The 23,452-nt window shown below is 54.1% G+C and overlaps 2 protein-coding genes across 11 annotated transcripts in view; one reads left to right on the top strand and one right to left on the bottom strand.

The window, feature by feature from the left end:
* Window positions 1–23,452, bottom strand: part of CD3H12orf43 (chromosome D3 C12orf43 homolog) — a 40,399-nt gene that overhangs the window by 8,581 nt on the left and 8,366 nt on the right. For 2 of the 10 annotated variants that reach the window (XR_006293893.1, XR_006293889.1), the window contains exon 6: window positions 1,370–2,445. Coding sequence is in view for 2 of the 10 variants with exons in the window: in XM_043557794.1 (XP_043413729.1) it covers window positions 22,810–23,167 (358 nt within the window). In the remaining 8 variants the exon portion in view is untranslated. Of the gene's footprint in view, window positions 1–631; window positions 848–1,369; window positions 2,446–21,797; window positions 23,168–23,452 lie in introns of those variants that run through there. The other 8 variants (XR_006293896.1, XR_006293895.1, XR_006293891.1 and 5 more) reach the window with 8 other exon arrangements.
* On the top strand, window positions 451–21,851 carry HNF1A (HNF1 homeobox A). Its single transcript, XM_043557793.1, has 10 exons — window positions 451–852; window positions 7,852–8,051; window positions 13,439–13,625; window positions 14,070–14,311; window positions 15,148–15,299; window positions 15,440–15,641; window positions 16,555–16,746; window positions 17,876–17,997; window positions 18,086–18,230; window positions 20,431–21,851. Exons 1-10 carry the CDS (start codon window positions 524–526, stop codon window positions 20,556–20,558), a joined length of 1,899 nt encoding a protein of 632 aa, XP_043413728.1. The 5' UTR covers window positions 451–523; the 3' UTR covers window positions 20,559–21,851.

Here is a 23,452-nt window from a genome sequence, read left to right on the forward strand (position 1 = left end):
ACCCGCTATTTTTCCCTCTCTTGCCTCGGCCTGAACCCCCTACAAAGTCCTCGGGGCGGGACCGAAGCTGTTGGCCAGAAGGCCTCGGTGGCCCCCAGCCCCTTCCGTCCCAGCTGCCCTGCCCCCTGCCACGGCCTCCCCCACCCTCCCCGCTGCCCATTCCCGTTGAAGGCCTCGGCTCCCCCGTCCCTCTGCGCTGCCGTGAGGCCTGCACTTTGCAGGGCTGAAGTCCAAAGTTCAGTCCCTTCGCTAAGCACACGGATAAATATGAACCTTGGAGAATTTCCCCAGCTCCAATGTAAACAGAGCGGGCAGGGGCCCTGATTCACTGGCCGCTGGGGCCAGAGTTGGGGGTTGGGGGTGCCCACAGGGCTTGGTTAGTGGGGTTTGGGGGGGCAGTAGGCGCAAAGAGCCTGGTTCGTGACTGCCTGCCGATCGGCCAGCCAGTAGACAGCCCACTCGGTGGGGGAGGCGGCCGGTGTGGTGGCCCCAGGCCGCGTGGCCCGGTGGTGGTGGCGGAGCCATGGTGTCTAAACTGAGCCAGCTGCAGACGGAGCTTCTGGCGGCCCTGCTCGAGTCAGGCCTGAGCAAAGAGGCGCTGATCCAGGCCTTGGGGGAGTCGGGGCCCTACCTGCTGGCCGGAGATGGCCCCCCGGACAAGGGGGAGTCCCGCGGCAGTGGCGGTCGGGCGGAGCTGGCCGAGCTGCCCAATGGGCTGGGGGAGGCAAGGGGCTCCGAGGACGAGACGGACGACGATGGGGAAGACTTCACGCCGCCCATCCTCAAAGAGCTGGAGAACCTCAGCCCCGAGGAGGCGGCCCACCAGAAGGCCGTGGTGGAGACCCTGCTGCAGTAAGGACCCCTTGCCCGTCCCCGGCGTTCAAAGAGCCCAGGGAGGCCCACCCTCGGCTCTCAACTAGCTCTTCGTCTGGGAGCTATGGCTCTTAGCCTGGCTGTGAGGAAGGGGGACAGGGCGCCCGAGAGCTCAGGGCGTCCTTGCTCAGAGGCTGGAGTCTCCCAGCCCCTGAGCTGGCCCTCGGCAAGGTCCCCAGTTCCCGTGAGCCAGGGCTTTCCACCCAGTGCTTGAGAAGGAAGGGCATGCTCCAGGGGAGCTCTGAGCCGGGGTGGTGGGGGGGGGGGGGTGGAAAGCAGGAAAGCTCATAATTCAAGTGCCTGGAGAACCAGAGGGTGGTGGGAATTTTTAGCCACCAGGGCCATTTCTACTTCCCAAACCCTAACTTCCTGCTACGCACTCAGATCGCAGGCTCCAGGGTCAGGAAGCATGGTTAGCGAGAGGGGGTGCCGAGGTTAGGGGCTCCCTTAGCCACCCAGGGACTCAAGCATTAAGCCAGGAAAGCCCAGGTCTTACCTGAGCGAGATGGAACCTCGGAGCAGGACCTGGTTCCCCTTTCCTGCACAGTGTTAGTTAGGCCCCCACAACTCACCAGCAGGCACCATTAGAGGCCTCCCTGTGTACCCCCATCCACTGGCCGGCTCCCCATCTCCCAGAGAACTGGGTGGGTCTGAGCCCGATGCCTCCCCTCTCCTCAGCAGTGCTGACCTGGTTACTAATTACCCACGAGCTTTATTATTTCTCTTTTGTTTTATAAATTTATAAACGGTAAAAGGCTCTGATAAGGCCTGTGATCATTAACTTGTAAAGATGGCCTGGGGAGACCTGGGCCAACCAACCTCCCACCAAGCAGGGGGGGGGGGAGGGGGCCCAGGGGCTACAGGGACTGCCTCCCCAAAGGCTCCTAAGCTCTAATCCTAACAGCCAGGCACTGTACTGCAGTTTTATACGCAGATGTTCAGATAATGTTGAGACGAACCCTGGAAGGAAGCTAGGCATAACTCTGCTTCACAGATGAGGAAACCGAGGCCCAGAGAGGGAAGGTAGCTTGACTAAGGCCACCCAGCTGAGACTCCACAGCCACTCTGTTTGGTGCTTTCAATTGCCAGGACGAGGCAGCCAGAGGGAGAGTCCCAAAGACGCTCTCTAGGGGACCATCTCTTTTTCTGTCCAAGGTCCTGATCCCAGCTTGGGGTGGGGGAGCCCTCAGGGTCTGCCTGGCCTTGTGAGGGCCTGGGCAGGGGGCAGGGAGCAGCTTGGGCCCCCTGACTTGGCAGGAAGAAGAGGGCAAAGGGCCCTGCTGAGCTGCAGGGGAGGGGCAAAGAGTCAGGCATTGCCAGACCCAGGGCGAGGGCCACCGGGACAGGGTGGGGCTGGGCCAGACCTGCTCAGGGCCCCAGATGGGACTGGGGGCTTTGGGGTGGGAGTGGGGGCAGGAGGTGCCAAGGGCCTTTCTTACCTGGCTGGGTGGGGCCTGTTGATCAGCAGCCCCTTTAGTGGAATGGTGGGTGGGGGGGAGGCTCGATCCACAGCACTTGAGGGGGGGAGCAGAGGTCAAAGTGCTCCCTGGGGACCAGCAGAGATCCTGGAAGCTGCGAGAGAGAGAAGAGCCACTGAGGAAGACAGAGGGCATGGGGGAGGGGGGGGGGTGAGATGCAGAGGCCTGGAGAAGTACAGGATAGCGGAGGAGCCAGGAGGGCAGAGGGGCTCACACCCAGCTGGGAGAAGGGGCTGGGGAGAGAGCGAGACGCCCCAAGCTGAGAGGAGGCTGGAGTGCTTCCCCGCCTGCCCCGATTGGGTTTTCTTTAATGCTAACAGCATGCTATTTACTTTCCATTTAAATTTGAGATGTTGCTATAAATTATCAACCAGCTCCTTGTTCCTGCGGAGTTTATAACTAACTACCTGGGTTACTTATTGTTCAGGTAACAAAAGGGATCTGAAAACGCCCCGAGGGGAAAAAGTGGGGCCTCTACCCTCAGGGCACAGGAGGGAGTGGGGTGGGCACCCGTGAGGAAGGCCTGGACACTGGGGGTGGGGGAGGTTAAGGCTGGAAGGGATGGTGCACAGGCCAGGTTTCCAGGGGAAGCCATGTCTTTGGAGAAGACAGTGTGTGGAAAGAGGCAGGGTGGGTCCTAGGTGAGCAAGTGGTGATCGGGAACCTGAGCTCTTCCCTCAGACCTCCACCCTTAGTTCACCGCATGACCTTGGGCAAGTCTCTTCTCCTGCCTCAGTTTCCCTAGCTGGCCAATGAATAAAATTCAAATTCTCTGTCCTGGTTCCCTGACCTCTTCTTGAGGGAACCTTCTCTCCCTCCCTCCCTTTCCTCCAGTTATGTTGAATGCACTGATTCCTACCTCAGGGCCTTTGCATGTACAGTTCCTTCTGCGGACACTTCTTTCTAGATCTTCCCATGACCGATTCCCTCTTCTCCTTTTGTTCAAATGTCACCTCCTCAGGGAGGCCCTCCTTGACTCCCTATCCAAAGGCAGGACCCACTACAATCATGCTGTCTTCCACCACCTTCTGTTACTAGCCTTTGTCCCTTAACTTTATTTATGATGATCTATTTTTGTGTGTTCTCTATCTCCTGTCATGAAAATAGAAACCTTTCAAAGCTTCTGTGTGGCCTGGTTTACCACCCTGCTATCTAGCCCAGTGGCTAACACAGAGCAAGAATGAATGGGTGGCTAGGGTTCCCTGAAGCCCTGGGGACATCTGTTAAGGTCAAGGGAGGAACCTATACCCAGGGCTCCTTCCCGGGTCTCCTCCCGGGTCCTCCCTGTTCCTGAGCAGCTCAAACCACAACCTGAGGGTCTCTGATCCTCTCCATCAGGCAGCACCAGGGCATTGAGACCCAGGAAGACAGCGGTTAGGGTGGGACAGTCTGACATCTCTGACTGAGGCCAACCTGCGTGGGTTCAAATCCCAAATCAACCCACCCTAACCTGGGCAGGTGATTTCATGCCTCTGAGCCCTAGTTTCGCCCGCAAGGCAGAGATGACGATAACACTTACCCACGGGGCAGTAAACGGTTACTATGAGTAATAGTCCCATTTTACAGATGAGCAAACTTAAGGCTCAGAGTAGCAAAACGACTTGCCCAAGGTAATTTACAAAGTACTAAGGCTGGGACTGGGACCCCAGGTCCTCCTAATCCCTGTGCTCTGCACAGCACCCTTGAGGTTGTATGCCCTTCCTTGATAAGCTTATTTCCTTTTTATCCTCCCGAGTTCTTCTTGCTCTCAACCTCCCATCCACTCACTTCCACGCAGTGCTCTAGAGGTCACGGTGGCTTACTAATCATGGAACTCATTTTCTCCTCCTGGCAACCTACGAAATACTATTAACCCAGTATCACAGCTGGGGAAATTGAGGCACACTGAGATTAAGCCATTTCCTAAGGCCACCTGGATAGCGAGTGGCAGAGCTGAGATTCAACCCGAGATGGGAACCCTCCCCCCTCCACCAGCCACATGCACTGAGAACTCAGCTCCCCTTCCAGCTGGTCTCCAAGCTCCACAGCCTTGGACCCTCTGAAACCCCCGTGGCCAGCGAGCCAAAGGCCCAAAGTCTTGAACCTCTGATTGAGCCCATAATGTGTAGCAGGTGGGAGGAGGAGACGTGCGCAGATCTTCACCTCTCCTGGATCCTCTGCCCTCTGCTCTGGGGCTGGGGGTCCCAGGGCCACATCATCATGATGACGACGATGATGATGATGATGGTGACAAATTGTACTTACTGAGCATCACGGGCCAGGCCCCGCTCTACACGGTTCACTCCTGTTTGAAATTCACTCATTTGTCCCAAGGGCACTGGGAGGCAGACGTGGGCTTCCTGCCACGGTACCGATGAGGCGTGGGGCACGCGCACATCGTGCTAGGGCGCCGTGGTGGGATGTGAAGCCGGGTTGGCTTGACCCTTAAACCCATTAGAATAAGAGCAGGAGATATCTGGAGAGGTGGCCTCTTCGTGCTGGGTTGGGAGAACTGCCCTGAAAAGGGTCGGGTCCTCTGAGACTGATGTGAGCAAGAGACAGAGCAAACAACAGAGACACAGACAGCAGAGACAGAGAGAAAGAGAGAGAGAGAGAGGCAGAGAGAAGCTAAGACAGATACAGAGAGAGACACGGTGAATCAAATGGACAGTGACAGATAGTAAATCTTTAGTGTGAGCCAGGGAGGCCCCCCCCCCCACCGAGAGAAAGACTTAGCTCATTCTCTCCTGAGAAGAGAGAAGGGAGGGAGGTAGGGTTGCTCAGGAGGGTGATGCCTACAGCGGGGGGAGGAGGGAGGCCAACAGGCAGCCTGGCTCCAGAATCAGATAAACATGTTTGCCTCGAAGCACAACACCGGACTTTGTACCTCGTTTCCCTCCTGGCTCTGACTGGCATCCAGGGAGCAGGGGAGGGGTTGACAAGGAGGATCCTAAATGCAGGGAGGAGGAAAAGCTCCAGGAGAGCTCTGGTTGGGGTGGGGGGAGGTGTCTGGAAAAAAGAGAAATATTCTGGAGTCCCAGCTAGGTCGCTTTGCACAAGCACTCCCTTTCTGAGGTTCTGTTTTCCCATCTGTGAAATGGGCACATAAGTAGCACCCGGTTCCCAGGGTTACATGGTAAAATGTAAATGACCGGCCTTTAGCGCAGTGCCTGGTCCACGGCAAGTAAGAAACACGAAGTCTCACGTCGGTCACCGACTGCCGGCCGACTTAAATTGAATGGCCCCTGCCTCCCTTCCCTCCCTACGCGTATGGGAACTGCTGATAAAAAGGAGAAAGTCACGGGACCCAAGCTGCTGAAGGGCTCTGTGCCTATCACACCTGAGAAGGGCATCATCAAGGGGGCAGGGCCAGGCTGGTTCTTTGGGAAGGAGGGAAGGAGGGAAGGGGAGAAGGCAGTATGAGGTGGGCCTCAAAGTGCTGGGGGGTTTATTTGCTTTTTGTTCTTTTACAATTTAGTTTTAAGTGTTATACGTGCATGAATAGCATGCTGTACAACGATATATTACATTATTTTAAAAGTGCAGAAAAGCAACAGAGGACACCGTCCTCTCCCCCTGGCCCCGGCACCCCATTTCTATCTCAAGACCACTGGTGTCAAAAGTGTCTTCTGTGTTCTTCCGGTATTTCATGCAAACACAAGCAAATATGTGGAAATCTGTCAGGCCATTTCACATTTGACACAAATCGCACAGCAGACCTACCAGAGGGGCTCTGTTCCATCAGGGCGCAGGGAGAGCTTTCTCACTGGGTTTTTACGGCCGCATCTGCTGGAGGTACCACGATTGGTACCCTTTCGCTGGCACTTAGGTGGTTTCCCATATTTTGCTGTGCCAAACATGGCGATGAACTGCCTCCCACACCTGCTATTTGTCACACGTGCGAATACCGGGAGGCTCAAATTCTAGAAGCGAACGGCTCAGCTGAGGAGGCGAGAGCCTCAGGCTTTGGAGCCACGCAGGGCTGGGTTCAAACCCCGCCCCCCGCCCTTGCTCTCCTGTGTCAGCACTGTTGTGTGGAGCTGTTTTCATCAGACATATTTGCCCTACAAGCTCAGGGGAGGACGGGGCAAAGAGAGGAGGGCTGAGACAGAACAGGAGGGGGAGAGAGAGCATTTGTGTAGTACAGGCAGTCAGAGCCCCCCATTCTCCACAGTGAGCAGGGGATAAGAACATGAATCGTGGATGGCTGTCTCTCCAGTGAGAGAGTCTCAGCCCACAGAGTGGGATTCAGGTGCGCACACACACACACACACACACACACACACACACACACACAGCTGTATACCAGCTGACAACCTTTTCACCTGGACCTGTCTGCCCCTGTGCTCTGGGAAACTGGCCAGGCCACAGCCTAGGGGTTAGTACAGATTTTCAGGGGGTGTTTTGACCCTATGTGATTTGTACCTGATAGGTTGACTTAGAACTGAACCCCTTCATATGGGATGGGACTCTGCTGGGCTGTCCCTGTGACCTTGGCCAAAAGATGCTATGCCAGCACTCTTAGCATCAGTGACCCTGCCTGTAAAATGAGAGAATTGCTTTTCTCTCCTTGTTTTCAGAACCACCCCCGCCAAGTAGGTCTCCCTCATCCATCCATCCACCTGCTCACACCCCTATTCACTTACCCATCTATCCTCCTATCCATTCATCAAACTACCCATCCATCCATCCACCACCCACCATCCCATTTACCCAGCCATCTACCTGTCCACCCATCTACATATTCCCCTATCTACCTATCCATCTACCTTCCTATCCATTCATCCAACCATCCAGTCACTATCATATATTTATCATCCATCCATCCATCCATCCATCCATCCTCCACTCATCCATCCATCCATCCATCCATCCATCCACCCAGGATCACATTTACTCACCCATTTCTTCATCCCTGTATCCACCTACCCTCCCATCCATTCATTCATCCACCCACCCACCATCCCATCCATCCACCCACTCACCCATCCATTCATTCATTCATGCATTCACCATGGGCATGCAGGCCTATTCTGGGTGCTGAGAACCAGAGAGTTCCTGCCCTCCAAGTGTTTACGGTCCCTCACAGTGGATAAGACACAGCCACAAACAACATTTTGAGGTAGGAGGAGGTGGGGGGGTCTTCAAAGGAGGCACAAAGGTGAGGATCTTCCCCAAGTGGCCTGTATAGCTTCTGGTGGGAGTCAGTTCATGTCTTCATGTCAGTCCATATGTCTGTGCATTCATGTTTCTAAACTTTTCACTGTGCCCGCGTCTGTGTGGCACTGTTTGAGGCCTGTGTCCACACGTGTGTGTCTATAAGTCTCTGTTCCCATGTTCGTGTGTCTGCGTTCCTGTGTCCTGGCACGAGTGCCCCTCCCTTGCTGTCCCTGAGTCTAAGTGTAGGTCCCAATCCCCACGCCTGCTTTCACCCCCAATCCCCATTCTCAGGGCTGACGGGACCCCCGACCCTGCCTGCACCCCCACGCCCAGCAGGCTCTGTCCTGGCCCCTCCTCCTAGGGAGGACCCGTGGCGCGTGGCCAAGATGGTCAAGTCCTACCTGCAGCAGCACAACATCCCACAGAGGGAGGTAGTCGACACCACCGGCCTCAACCAGTCGCACCTGTCCCAGCACCTCAACAAGGGCACCCCCATGAAGACACAGAAGCGAGCGGCCCTGTACACCTGGTACGTCCGCAAGCAGCGAGAGGTGGCGCAGCGTAAGTAAAGACCACAGCCGGTCCTCCCTGGCAGGTCTGGGGTGGGGGCCGGAAGCTCCTCCACCGCACGACGGGGATAGGCCGTCTGAGCGGAAGTCCATGCGAGTCAACGGGCGCTTAGTACCTGTTCCGCGCAAGGCACTCTGGGGGAGGGGAGTAGGTTGGCCCTGGGCATCTGCGGGTGGGTGAGTGGAGTCCTTGCCCTCTAAGTGTTCTGTGTAGATGGGAAGCAGAAAAGATCATCATGATACAGCGAGACATGTATTATAATGTGATAAAAACAACAGTAACGGCTAGTGTTTATGGAGCATTCACCGTGTGCCAGGCCCAGGGCAGAGTAGGACTGCATGAAGTATCTCAAAATGTTGAGCTGGCAGAGGACCAGAGAGTAATCTATTGTCAGCGGGGAGGCAGGGGCATCAGGAGGGACCACACCAGAGGCAGAACTTTCAGACTAGGTCTTAAAGTCAGAACGGAATTTTGGCCCATGGAGGCGGCAGGGAATGGTGTTTGGGCCAAAGGAGCAGCCTGAGTAAAGGCTCAGAGGCAAGGTGTAGGCTCAGGGAATCCTCCATTGCAAACTCCAGGAGATGTGGCCACGCTGTCTTCAGAGAAGTCTGGGTTTCCTTACCCCGACCTCACACCCCGCAAAATCCCAAGTGCACTTTCACACTACTGAGCCTATGTGTAGACATTTTAAAAAAAAAGTTTATTTTATGATTTATCCAAGTTTTTTAAAAAGGCAATACATACTTAATTTAAAAAAATAGGAGGGGGCACCTGGGTGGCTCAGTCGGCTAAAAGGCCGACTTTAGCACCGGTCATGGATCTCAGTCTGTGGGTTCGAGCCCTGCGTCTGGCTCTGTGCTGACAGCTCAGAGCTTGGACCCTGCTTCGGACTCTGTGTCTCCCTCTCTCCGCCCCCACCCCCCCCCCCCACTCATGCTCTGTCTCTCTCTTAGAAATAAACATTAAAATTTTTTTAAATTAAAAAAATAGGAGAAAATAGAGTTTACAATAAAAGTTAGGTGTTCTTCTCCTAAAGGACATCCCCAGTTTTATGTATACTTCCAGAGATATTTAATGCATATACTAGCAATATATATGTATTTTCCTCTGCTTTTTTTTTTTTAATTTTAAGCGAGATTTTTAAATTTTAAGTGCACATGGGTGGGGGAGGGACAGAGACAGAGAGGGTGAGAGAAAGAATGACAAGCAGGCTCTGCACCCAGTGAGGGGCTGGAACCTGCAAACTGGGAGATCATGACCTGAGCTGAAATCAAGAGTCAGATGCTTAGCTGACTGAGCCACCCAGACGCCCCTCCTCTGCTTTGCTGCTAGTTATTCTGTTATTTGGATGTACCGTTATTTGTTTAATTGGCTCCCTACCAAAGGACTTTTATTAGGGTTTTTCCAGTGTGCTGTTAGAACCAATTGCTTCAAAGAACATCCTTTTTTGTATCTATTTGTGCTCACACGAGAGTATCTATAGAATAATTTCTAGAAGTGAAATTCTAGGTCAGAGTGTAGGTACTTGAAAATTTTTGATAGATACTCCCGTAGTTCCTTATGAAGACATAGCGACAATCTGCATGTTTGGTAATTAAAAAAATAAACTTTCCTCACCATGCTTCCTAAACGTTTATTAAAACGTTAAAGTCCTAAATTTCACATATCGATTTGCTGTTTATTTACTTATACAAGCTGGAAATTTTTTAGAATGTCTATTTATTTAAAAAAATTTTTAATGTTTATTTATTTTTGAAGGAGAGAGACAGAACATGAGCAGGGGAGGGGCAGAGAGAGAGGGAGACACGGAAGCAGAAGCAGGCTCTAGGCTCTGAGCTGTCAGCACAGAACCTGACATGGGGCTCGAACTCACAATTTGTGAGATCATGACTTGAGTGAAGTCGGTCGCCCAACCGACTCAGCCACCCAGGCGCCCCTATGTTTACTTAGAGAGAGAGAGAGAGAGAGAGAGAGAGAGAGAGAACGTGAGCAGGGAAGGGGCAGAGAGAGAGGGAGACACAGAATCCGAAGCAGGCTCCAGGCTCTGAGCTGTCGGCACAGAGCCCGATGCGGGGCTTGAATTCACAAACTGTGAGTTCATGACCTGAGCTGAAATCGAGAGTTAGACGCTTAACCGACTGAGCCACCCAGGTGCCCTTAAAAAAACAACTTTTAAAAGCTGCGAAAAACTATGATATTGGCATTATCAGCAGGCTGATTAAAACATTAAGTGAACTAACATTTTACCGAGCAACCACTATGGGAAAGCATTAATATTTTCTTACAAAGATGATCACTGATTGCTTATTCGTGCAGAAATAGCAACACCTCCTGATGCCCGAGGGGCCAGTGAGTGCCTGCGCCACCTCTATCTGCCAGGAGCATACTCTCGGGTCTCAAGGGGCTGGGACTGTAGATGACATACTTTGAAGGCACTAAGTGCTTTTAGAAAATTAGCACGGCTTTAATTTACGCCTCCATAGCAGATAAAACTGAAATAGCACATAATAGACTCTTAATTTTAGAATAAGTGTTGGTTTTCAGAACTTCTGGGCAGATGGTAGAGAGACTCCCAGTTTACCCCAGACCCAGCTTTCCCTATTATTAACACTAGTATGGGACATTTTTTTAAAGATTTATTTATTTATTTATAGAGAACACAAGCTGGGGAGGGGCAGAGAGAGAGAGAGAGAGAGAGGAAGAGAGAATCTCCAGCAGGCTCAGCACCGTCAGCGCAGAGCCTGATGCGGGGCTCCAACCCACGAACCATGAGATCATGACCCGAGCCTCAATCAAGAGTTGACGTTTAGGGGCGCCTGGTGGCGCAGTCGGTTAAGCGTCCGACTTCGGCCAGGTCACGATCTCGCGTTCTGTGAGTTCGAGCCCCGCGTCAGGCTCTGGGCTGATGGCTCGGAGCCTGGAGCCTGTTTCCGATTCTGTGTCTCCCTCTCTCTCTGCCCCTCCCCCGTTCATGCTCTGTCTCTCTCTGTCCCAAAAATAAATAAACGTTGAAAAAAAAATTAAAAAAAAAAAAAAGAGTTGATGTTTAACTGCTTAACCGACCGAGCCACCCAGCCACCCCTAGTATGGGACATTTGTCATGATTAACAAACCAACACTGACACAGGATTATTAAGTCCGTACTTCGTTATTCAGATTTCTTCGGTTTTTCCCTAACGTTAATGTCCTTTTTCTGGTCCAGGATTGTATCCAGTTGTGGAGACGCTGTATATAGTTGCCATGTCGCCTTAGGTTGCTCTGGCTTGTGACAGTTTCTCAGATTTTCCTTGTTTTTGATGGACTTGCCAGGATAGTTTTTAATGTTTATTTATTTTGAGAGAGAGACACAGTGTGAGCAGGGGAGGGGCAGAGAGAGAGAAGGAGACACAGAATCAGAAGCAGGCTCTAGGCTCTGAGCTGTCAACACAGAGCCCAACGTGGGGCTCGAACTCATGAACCGCTAGATCACGACCTGAACTGAAATCAGATGTTTAACAGATTGAGCTACCCAGGCGCCCCGACAGAATAGTTTTTTTTTTAAGCTGAAATATCTTAGTTTTCTGGGCCAAGTCATGTCTGGTACTCCACATCTTGGTCCAGCCCGCTGCCAGGAGAGATGGCCAACGAAGTCAGTTGGAATCTGAGTCAAGCGGGCTTCTAGTGGCTTCTAGGTGGGTCTAATTCCACCTGTCCCCAGAGCACTGGTGCTGGCTTCTGCCTCTTGAAACTCAGATGATGAAGGCACTCCTGCACTATCCCCGACTCGATCTTCCTGCCTCCCCTCTCATAAAAATGGCTTGGCATTTATCTGTTCTATTCTCTTGGAGGCTTGCTCAGGGATAATCCAACAGTTTCTATTAATGTAGAACCAGCTGACAAAGGCTGGCTGGGTCTCTCCTCTCTTGGCCAACACTTGCATTTTAAGTGTGCTTTATAGGTCTGAAAAGTTTGAAATAGCTCTAACCTACTCAAGAAATGTGGTTCAAGTTTCTGTTTTACTGTGCATCCCTGGAAAGATATTTAGCCTCTCTGAGCCTCAGCTTCTTCATCTGTAAAATGAGATGGCAAATGTGTTAGATCTGAACAAAAGCCAATGCTTACCTGGAGCCCTGTATTGGGAAAGATTGCGAGCTTATGTCTTGGCTCAGTAGAAAACTGTGCAGGTTTTTTTTTTTTTTTAATTTTTTTCTTAGCAAATTTAAGATTTATTTTTAATGATTTTTAAAATGTATTTTATTGTCAAGTTGGCTAACATACAGTGTATACAGTGTGCTCTTGGTTTCGGGGGTAGCCTCCCATGATTGTTTACATACGACACCCAGTGCTCATCCCAACAAGTGCCCCCTTCAATGCCCATACCCATTTTCTCCTCTCTCCCTGCCCCATCAATCCTCAGTTTTTTCTCTGTATTTAAGAGTCCCTTATGAGGTTGCCTCCTTGCCTCTTTGTTTGAAACTATTTTTCCCCTTCCCTTCCCCCATGGTCTTCTGTTAAGTTTCTCAAGTTCCACATGTGAGTGAAAACATGGTATCTGTCTTTCTCCGACTGACTTATTTCACTTAGCATAACATGCTCCAGTTCCATCCATGTTGTTGCAAATGGCAGGACTTCATTCTTTCTCATTGCCAAGTAGTATTCCATTGTATGTATAAACCACATGTTCTTCATCCATTCATCAGTGGATGGACATTTGGGTGCAGGGGTTGATTAGTAATGTCTGCCTTGGACACAGGTTAAGACAGTGGTGGTATGTGTGCTGTGTGACTGTCATCACTGGATTAGATGATTTCTAAAAACATTTTTTTCTAATGTTTATTTATTTTTGAGAGAGAGAGAGAGAGAGAGAGAGAGAGAGAGAGACAGAGCACTAGCGGGGGAGGGGCAGAGAAAGAGGGAGACACAGAATCCAAAGCAGGCTCCAGGCTCCGAGCTTGTCAGCACAGAGCCTGACGCGGGGCTCTAACCCACAAACCATGAGATCATGACCTAAGCTGAAGTTAGACGTCTAAACGACTGAGCCACCTCCAAAAAAATTTTTTTTAATATTTATTTTTGAGAGACTGAAAGAGACAGCGCATGAGCAGGGGGGACAGAGAGAGAAGGAGACACAGAATCCAAAGCAGGCTCCAGGCTCTGAGCTGTCAGCACAGAGCCCGACGTGGGGCTCGAACCCATGAACCGCGAGATCGTGACCTGAGCTGAAGTGGGACGCTTAAGCGACTGAGCCACCCGGGCGTCCCCGGGCTAGATGATTTCTAAGTTCTAGCTGTAAACTCATTTGGCTCAGCACCCTGGGAATGAGAAAGAACCGGGAGCGTGGTCAGAAGCGGGAAGGCGGGAGTGGCCAGGGCCCTGCTGACGGCTCTCTGTGCCTACAGAGTTCACCCACGCAGGGCAGGGTGGGCTGATTGAAGAGCCCACAGGTGATGAGTTGCCGACCAAGAAGGGGCGGAGGAACCGTTTCAAGTGGGGCCCAGCCTCCCAGCAGATCCTGTTCCAGGCCTACGAGAGGCAGAAGAACCCCAGCAAGGAGGAGCGAGAGGCACTGGTGGAGGAGTGCAATAGGTATAATGGCTGGTGGGTTAGCGGGGCTGGTTTGGTCTGGGCTGGGGCAAGGTTGGGTGGCTCTGGGTTCTGGGGAAGGCTCGCCAGTCCTCAAGAGCTCCTCCTGCTGGCCCCAGGGCACTCAACTTCCGCTCAGTGTCTGCAACCTAGCTCCACTCCTAGCACCCACTCCCCACCCACCCGAGCAACCCTTGCGTGGCCGCTCATCTCATTCACCTTCATCTAGCCTCATGGCTATTTTGCTCACTTTATAAATGGAGAGACTAAGAGAGGCTAAGTCACTTGCTCAAGGCCACACAGCAGAACTGGGATTAGAACCCAGATCTGCCAGTTTTAAACACTAAGGTAGAACCCTACCGCTCGGAACTCTCTTCGCCACCTCCAGCCCCAGGAGAGGGTTCCTCTGAGCCTGGCCTGGAGGCTCATGAGTGGCCATTTCTGCAGGGCGGAGTGCATCCAGCGGGGGGTGTCACCATCACAGGCACAGGGGCTGGGCTCCAACCTCGTCACGGAGGTGCGCGTCTACAATTGGTTTGCCAATCGGCGCAAGGAAGAAGCTTTTCGGCACAAGCTGGCCATGGACACATACAGCGGGCCGCCACCAGGGCCAGGCCCGGGCCCTGCACTGCCAGCCCACAGCTCCCCGGGACTGCCCCCGCCCGCCCTCTCCCCCAGTAAAGTCCACGGTGAGTGATATGTGGGCAGGGGGGTTGAAATGTAGAGGGTAGAGGGGACACGAGTGTCAGCTGGGGAGCTGGGGAGCACCACCTCAGTGGCGGTAGCCACCCAAACCTCTCAGCACTTCAGCTTGGATCCTTATCACTCCATTCCACTCATTACAGTCTCTATCCAGTCCTCTCCTGTCCATCCCACTGACCACGCCCCTCCATTCTCCAGTCCAGCCTAACTTGACTTGGGTTACTTCCATTCAGTTCATTCATTCAAGATCAATTGACTTCAGTTCAATTCAATTCACTTCAATTCAATTCTGCTCAACTCCATATGATCCAATTTAGTTCCTTTAAATTACACTCCGTCTAATTAAATATAATTGGAGGAAATGAAATTAATTTTGTACAGCTCAGTTCAATTCAATCCAATTCTCTTTGATCCGATTCAGTTCAACTCCACGCGCTCAATCTAGCTCAGTTCATTTCAGGCTCAATTCAGCTGGATTCCATTTCATTGAACTAATTCCAGTTCCTTCTATTCAACTTGGCTCACTGCAATTTCATCAGCATCAGCTCATGTTGATTCAAATGCCTTTCACTGCACACCTACTGCCTATCACATGTAGTGCTAGGCAGTGGGGGCCATGGAGCTAATAAAACTCAGGTCTTGCCTTCAAGGAGTTGGAGGCAGCCAGCCCAGGAGCTGGCAGGAGGATGCTCAGGTGAAGTTTGCCGCTGGCACACAGAAACACGGGGCAAGTGGCCTAAGCACACCAGTGCGGTCTGGGGTGATGAGGGCCAAGGAGGGCAGGGAAGTGAGGGGCTGAGGCTGGACGCTGCTCTCACTCCAGGCGTGCGCTATGGACAGCCGACAACCAGCGAGGGGGCAGAAGTGCCCTCAAGCAGCGGTGGTCCCTTGGTGACGGTGTCTGCACCCCTACACCAAGTGTCTCCCACGGGCCTGGAGCCCAGTCACAGCCTGCTGAGCACCGAAGCCAAGCTGGTGAGTGTCCTCATACCCCCCGGGTGGAGAAGCGCCTTCCAGCCCCATCTTCCATCCTCCCTTGGCCGGGAGATTCTGGAGTCATCCCCAGGGAGACAGTGTGGGGCTCCACCCTCACTCAGCTTGGTTTCCCCTCCAAGGTCTCAGCAACCGGAGGCCCTCTCCCCCCTGTCAGCACCCTGACAGCTCTGCACAGCTTGGAGCAGACATCCCCAGGCCTCAACCAACAGCCCCAGAATCTCATCATGGCCTCACTTCCTGGGGTCATGGCCATTGGGCCCGGTGAGCCCGCCTCCCTGGGGCCCACCTTCACCAACACAGGTGCCTCCACCCTGGTCATTGGTAAGTTGGTGGGCATGGGGAGGGGGGAGCACCCGGGTGGGAGGGTTCGTGGGGCTGCCACAGAATCCAGAACCTGGAAGGACCACTGGGACTCATTCATTCATTCATTCATTCACATACTTATTCAGAGCCTGCGCTGTGCCAGGTACTACGATACATCAGTGATACATAGGTGAACCAAACAGACTGAAATCTCAATGACTCCAGTGGGGGGGGGGGGCAGACAGCAAACATAATGCAGACGTCACACAGTGTCTTGGAAGGCAAAATGTCTATGGGAAAAGTAAGCGGGGAAAGGGGGATCAAAGTTTTGTAGGTTTTGGGTTGCGTGTGTTTTTTCTAAGATGTCTTATTTATTTTTGAGAGAGAGGGAAAGAGAGAGAGCAAGGGAGGTGCAGAGAGACGGAGGCAGACGATCCAAAGCGGGCTCTGTGCTGACAGCACAGAGCCTGATGTAGGGCTCAAACTTAGGAACCGTGAGATCGTGACCTGAGCTGAAGTCGGACACTTAACCAACTGAGCCACCCGGCGCCCCTGTTTTTTTTAAGCCCAGAAAGACTTTATTTGTAGGAACCAGGATGCAGAGGCTCAATATAGAAGACAGAGAGACAGCTGCTGGGAGAGGGGAACAGAGCTAAGCTGTAGGGCCTTTGCACGGCTGTGGAACCAACCTAGTTGGACAAAGCCCCTGCCCCTGTAATGAATTAAAGGCTTAGAGAGGGGGAGCGCCTTGCCTAGATCAAGTAAGTTAGTGACAGCTTCTAGGGCAAAGGTGTTTCCTGGTCGCCTCTTCCCTTCCCCCAACCGTTTGGCTCTGGGAGGGAGGGACAGTGCCCCCAGGGGTCGGTGCGGGGCCAGGGGAGGCAGTGAAGGGGGTAGGAAGCCTGGCTGACCCCCGTTCCTCCCGCTCCAGGCCTGGCCTCCACTCAGGCACAGAGCGTGCCGGTCATCAACAGCATGGGCAGCAGCCTGACCACCCTGCAGCCAGTCCAGTTCTCCCAGCCACTGCACCCTTCCTACCAGCAGCCACTCATGCCCCCCATGCAGAGCCACGTGGCCCAGAGTCCCTTCATGGCCACCATGGCCCAGCTGCAGAGCCCCCACGGTGAGTACCCCTAGCCCCACGCTGTCCACGAGCACGGGGTGGGCGGGTGGAGGTATAGGGTGGCTTAGCAGCTGTTGTGGTTTCCGTGTGTGTGAGCGCTTCTGTGATGAGGTGGTCTGCAGGCCAGAATATGATTCAGTGTGTAAATATGCGTGGTGTTTCTGTGAGTGGGAAGGCACGTGGGCGTCCACGGGTGTTTGCAGGGGCACACCCACGTGAGAGGACACCACACGTCCTTTCTCTGCAACCCACGGGGCCACGTGTATTTCAGAATTCGCTACTTCTCAGACTTCACATATGGTGGATCCGCCGTATGTATGTTTTATCACACTCCCAGCAGGGCTTGGGCAGTGTCTCGTCATCAAAGCCCTGGGATGTCTGCAGCAGGAGGCAGAAGGCCACGAAGGAGGTTAATAAAGACGGGGCACAACCTCACAGCGGGCTCGGGTGGGAGTTTGCCACCAAAAGCGCTCTAGTGCCGACCTTATGAAAATCTGTGGGTTTTTCAGACCTTTGTGTGTGGAGTTCGGAACCGGGCCTGAGGGACTGTGCACCTGTGTATCTGTGTGGATTTGGTTCAGTGCACGTATTTATGTGGGTGTATGGTTTCATCTGCGTCGATGTGAGAATGTGTGCTCATGTGCTTTTCTGCTGGTGTCCGTGTGCGTTCTTGTGGGCCGGGCTGTAGGTGAAACTTTGGGTGACATTTTGGAGAGGTGTCCTGGAGGCGGAGCTACACGGCCCTCTGTCCCGCTCAACCCCCTAACGGGAGCTGCCAGCCTTTCCCTCCGTGGCCCATACTTAGCACAGTAGCACCTGTGCCTCCCACTGCCAGTCACACCTGTCGTCCTCAGGCGGTGGGTGTGGGTTCCTGTCCTCCCCCAGCCTTCCCCCCATGGAGCCAGCCTGAGCAGGGTCCTGTAGTTGGGGAGAGGGTCTAACCCCTCTATCTGGAGCTCCCAGCTTGGGATATCTGTCCTGAGTCCCCAACCACTGCTCCATCGAGCCACTTACCAGGCCTCGTGCCTCACCTCCCCCACAGCGCCCAGCTTTGGGGCCCTCTCGGGAGGGGCCCAGCCTGGCCCAGGGTGTCTGGTCTTTACCCCCCTCTCTCCTCCCTCCCGGCCAGCCCTCTACAGCCACAAGCCTGAGGTGGCCCAGTACACCCACACGGGCCTGCTTCCGCAGACTATGCTCATCACCGACACCACCAACCTGAGTGCTCTGGCCAGCCTCACGCCCACCAAGCAGGTAAGGCCCAGGCCTGCCTGGCCCCTCGCTCGGGCCCCACCCCACAGCGCACCCATGGGGGGCTCAGGAGGCTGCTCTGTTCCCCCAGGTCTTCGCCTCAGACACGGAGGCCTCCAGTGAATCCGGGCTGCATACGCCGGCGTCTCAGACCACCACCATCCACATCCCCAGCCAGGACCCCGCTGGCATCCAGCCCCTGCAGCCCACCCACCGGCTCAGCGCCAGCCCCACCGGTGAGCCGCCTTTCCCTGCTCCCTCAGGCGGGGAGGAAGGTGTGTGCGGCAAACGGGAGGGTGCCCTGTGCTCCCCCGACGGGAGCCAAGAGGGGTGTGAAACCACAGGGAAGTGGGCCTGTCTTACAGGAATATCTCACTGACTTGGACGGGGAAAAGATTAATTTCGAGAGACAGGGGAGGGTAACGGTGAGGAGCGATCTGATCTGGCCTTGCTTTGGGCCAGAGGTGGCTCGCAGGCGTGTTGGGTGGCTCAGGGTTTAGCATGGAGTTCGTTGCCCACGTTTAAAGATGAGCTTTCACAAAGGAATCGTGATTTCTGGCTTTTCCTGGAGAATCGGAGACCCGTGTTCCCAAGCAGCAACAACAGCGTGCGGGCTCTCTAGGTCAGCTACATCGCACTTGACCCATTCATTTCCATCCCCCGGTGCCTCGAGCCCGCAATCTACGATGTCGATGAAGGGCGGGCACCGGGGAGTCAGGCTGCTGGGCTCTGAGGCCGGGGGTGGCCACTCGCTAAGTGCGGGACTTGGGCAGCCGCTTCATCCCGTGAGCCTCAGGTTTCTCCGTCCAGCTCTGGTGGCTGCGACAGGAGCTGAGGGCTCCCTGCTCTACCCACGGGGCACGCGTCATCATCCCTGTTTTACAAATGGGAAAGCAGACGCCAAGGAGGTGAGGGACTTGGTCTTGCCTCCGACAGCTACTAGCAGCTGGCAGGGCCAGGACTTGAACCCAGGTCCAAACTCAAAGCCCATTCTCTTAGCTGTTGGAATCAGTCAGGGTTCTCGTAAGACACAGAACCAACAGGAATACAGTAGATCCCTGAACAACATGGTGTTTGAACTGCACGGGTCCACTTACATGTGGATTTATTTCATTGCTTTTTTAAGTTACTTTTTTTTAAAGTTTATTTATTTTGAGAGAGAGGGAGAGAGGGAGAGAGGACGAGTGGGACTGGGGCAGAGATTGGGGGACAGAGAATCCAAAGTAGGCTCCTCGCGGACAGCAGGAAGCCCGATGTGGGGCTTGAACTCACAAATTGTGAGATCGTGACCTGAGCAAAAGTCGGAAGCTTAACCGACTGAGCTACCCAGGCGCCCCCACATGGATTTTTTCCGACACAGCACAGGACTGTAAATGTATTTTCTTTTCCTTAGGATGTTCTTCTTTTTTAATATTTATTTATTTTTGAGAAAGGGACGAGAGAGAGAGAGAGAGAGAAGGAGGGAGAGAGAGAGGGAAAGAGAGAGAGAGAGACGGGAGAGGGAGAGAGGGAGAGAATCCCAAGCAGGTTCCCAGCTGTGTGCGCAGAGCCCGACTCGGGGCTTGAACTCACGAACCACAGGATCGTGACCTGAGCTGAAATCAAGAGTCAGATACTTAACCGACTAAGCCTCCCAGGCTCCCCTTCCTTATGACATTCATGATACTTTTCTCCCTCTAGTTTACCTTTTGTAAGAATACAGTGCCTAATACCTCTAACATACAAGATATGTGTCAATTGACTTGTTTATATTATTGGTCAACAGTAGGCTATTAGTAGCTAAGTTTTCGGGGAGTCAAAAGTTACCTGCAGATTTGTGACTACGCAGGGGGTCAGCGCCCCTGACCCTCGCACTGTTTAAGGGTCAACGGTATAGATATATATTCAAGGAACTGGCTCACACGCCTGTGGGGCCGACCAGTCTGGCAGCAAAGGCAGGATGTGATCCTGTAATCTTGAGGTAGGATTCCTTCTTCTAGAGGAACCCTCAGCTTTTGCTCTTAAGGCCTCTGACTGATTAGATGAGACCCACCCGTGTCAGCCAGAGAAATCTCCTTTACTTAAAGTCAACTGATCAGTGGTGTTAACCACGTCTACTCAATACCCCCACTGCAACACTTCAGTGTTTGGTTTCATGACTGGGCCGCAGCCTAGCAACGGCGAAGCCTGAAAGTAACCACACCGCCCCACCAGGGCTCCTCCGACGTTCCTACTAAAACGTCCTGAGGTGGCCACCCCCCGGGTGGCCCCGGAGCCTGGCTGGGGGTTAATAAGACCCAAGGGTAGAGGCGTGGCTTTGGGGGTCTGGTTATCTGCTGTAATTCAGGAGGTGGCGAGGCCCTGTGCGGCCTGTCCCAAGTGCCCCCAGGGATGGGTGGGCGAGGTGGGGTTGGGAAGGGCTTGGCAGACAGCCAGCTGTCTCACTTGCCCCTGCAGTGTCCTCCAGCAGCCTGGTGTTGTACCAGAGCTCCGACTCCAACGACGGCCACAGCCACCTGCTGCCATCCAACCACAGTGTCATCGAGACCTTCATTTCCACACAGATGGCTTCATCTTCCCAGTAACCACGGCAACCACCCCCCAGGGGCTGGGCCCTGCCTAGAGCATGCCTGGCGTACTTGGGGGGTGACTGGGACATGTGAGCCTGGGAAACTTCCACTGCCACAAGAGAGCGGCCTTCCCTGGAAAACTGCCACCCTGCTCTGTCAGCAACGGAAAGGAGGGTTTCAAGGCGCCCCGACCTCAGGAGGGCTGTTTCAGTGCACGAGAGGGGACTGTGGAGAGCTGGGAAGCAGAGCAAGACGCGGACGAGAGGGACTGTCCCTGCTTCTCAGGGTGAATCTTGCCACTTGGAACAGAAGGGGACAGCCTTTGGACTTTGGTACCTCCAGCCTGTGCCTGTGGAGATCCCTGGGAACCCCCAAGGGAACCCTTGTAGCCGCACTCCTCGGGACACAAGCCTGCGTAGCTGTGACTCACGGAGCTCAGTGAGAGGCCCAAGATCAACATGGCCCCGTCCTGTCACCTGTGCCCTGACCAGGCCCCTCCGCCCTGCCCCAGTTCCAGCTATTGACCCCTGCTCCCCACTCACATAAGCATTCTCCGAGTGGCTACCCAGTGCCCAGGCTGGGGCTCAGATGCCCACGCCCCAGGAGGGCTCAGGCTAGCAGCCGAGGCATGCAGGGCTCTCCAGCTTCTCTCGTCCTCAGCCACCCCTCCCCTGGCCTCCAAGATGGCTGGTTCTCTCGGCCATTCATCCCCCCCACCCCGGGAACCACACCTTCTCACGCCAGTCCGGCATCTCGCCTCAATGGGAAAGCCCCCCTCGGGACTAGGAAGTCTGTCTTGCCCCACGGGAGCCTTGTGACTCTGCGCCTGGTGCCGCTGTTGAGATTGTGATAACAGCTACTCTGACCCGTGGGGCCCTGCAGCCCCTCCCTGGTCTGGGGGACAAGCTGCTGGGGTCAGAAGGCAGCAAGGCCTGAGCAGATGACAGAGCTGAGGTGCCCAGAGGGTGAGGGGAGAGACGAGACCGGCAGAGAGGAGCTCCCCGTGGGGACGGGGCTGATGCCTGGAAGCTTGGGAGCTCGGCAGGCTGAGGGATGTGGAGGCCAGGTGGTCACAGCCACACCCAGGAGCCTGAGGTCCTGAGTGCCACCAGGAGGAACACTGTCAGCCCGGGGTTCTATGACCTCCTCTCCAGCAAGGGGCTGCTGCAGGTAACTTGGCCTTGAGGGCTGCTCCCACCCTGGATGGAGGAAAGGGCCGGGGCAGAACCAGCACCCCCGAGGCTTGCAGCCAGCCAAGAGCCAACCTGTACATTTATTTAACTTGTAGTAAAGGAAATGAGGAACGGAGTAGTGGAAATGCATACTGGAAACTTCCTGCTTGTCCACACGTTGCCCAGATAGGGCTGGGCAGGCAGAGGGAGGTGGTGGTGGGTCACACTCTCACATCCCGCCTCTGTCTTTCTCGCTCTGCCAAACCTCAGAGTCAAGGCCACAAAGCCAGAATTCCACTTTAATCTTGAGCTTCTGCTCTTCCCCTGCAAAATGCTGCAGGTGTCTGAAAACCGGTCCACAAGTGCTGTGGTGCTTCTCGAAGTCTTGAGGCTGGGGTGCAGGAACACAGCTTGGGGTGTAGACAGGACCCCACCTACGTGAGGTTTATTTAGCATGTCTCATCAAGATTCGGCACGGACAGGGAAGGAGCACCCAGATCACTTTGTTATGTCTGGGGTCATTTATTTTCAACAATCTGGTTGGCTCAGAGACACGATCGTGTGTGGCACATTCACAAATGTGGAGAAAGAAAATTCTGGCAGCCTAGGGGGGAAAAAATCTCTCTCCTTTTTATCAAGTCTGTGCAATCTGGAGGGAGAAGTACAAAACTCTTTCTTGGCCTTGTCATCTCAGGGGCCCCTTCCCTCGTTAAGGTGGTCTCCCACACCAGGTTGGGAAGGTGGAGGGGAAGGAAAAACTCTCCTGTCACTTATTCTCCTCAGACAGTGCTGGGAAGATGGAAGCTTTACCATGTGGCCTTCGGTCTTGAGTAACTGGAAGGCTCCTTTTTCCTGAGGCCGTGGAATGTTCTGGCATCACAGGTCTGCCCCAGTTCCCAACGGGAGCACAGATGGGCAGGCCTTGATTAGGCTTCTCACCCTACAACCGTGTCTCTGTCCCAACCCTTGGGCGAGCCCCAATCATGGGCAGAGTCTGGACCTCTGTCCAGCCAAGTCCTTGAACTTGGAGGGAGGTGGGGCTTGGAAATGCCTCGTCCTCGGGCTAGTTGGGCCCCGTGCCTGTGGGGCTCCGATCAGTTGGCAGGCACGGCCACTGCCCTCTTTATTGGTGGGGTTGGGGAAGCCTCGCTGGCCTTTGCTTTTTTCCTCCTTCTCTTCTTTTTGGTCCCAAGTGATGTCTGGTCTCCATTGAGCCTGGGTGAATGCTTTTCCTGCTTCCCTATGGTGGCCCCGCTTGTGGTGGTGGCGGCGGCCTGGGCGACCGAGTCGGCACCGGCCTCCTTCTTGGCTTTCTTTTTCAACTTCTTTTTCTTCTTCTTTGCCTCTTTCTCCACTTTGACAGGGCCGTGGATGGCAGATTCCTGGAGGATGTCGGAGGCTGACACGGCCGCCTCCCGGCACCGCTGCCACTCCTCGTCGCTGTCCTCGCTGCTACAAGGGGAGGGCACAGAGTGGGGACAGGGCCCCAGAGCCAGCAGGAAGAGGTCACGGTGGGGTCGGGGGGGGGGGGCGGTGCTAGAAAGCTCCAGCTTGGGAATGAGGCCGGCCTGGGTTCCAACATTGGCTTCTCCGCTTCCCAGCCGTGTGATCTCATTAAGTGACTTAACCTCTCTGACCCTCAGTGTCTCCATCTATGAAATGGGTGCATGGGTCTCACAGGGATGCCCCAGGAGTGAGGTGTCTGGCGCAAGATGATGCTCAAAAAGCAGTAAAGAT

Source organism: Prionailurus bengalensis, chromosome D3 (genome assembly GCF_016509475.1).
Source record: "Prionailurus bengalensis isolate Pbe53 chromosome D3, Fcat_Pben_1.1_paternal_pri, whole genome shotgun sequence".
NCBI lineage: Eukaryota > Metazoa > Chordata > Mammalia > Carnivora > Felidae > Prionailurus > Prionailurus bengalensis.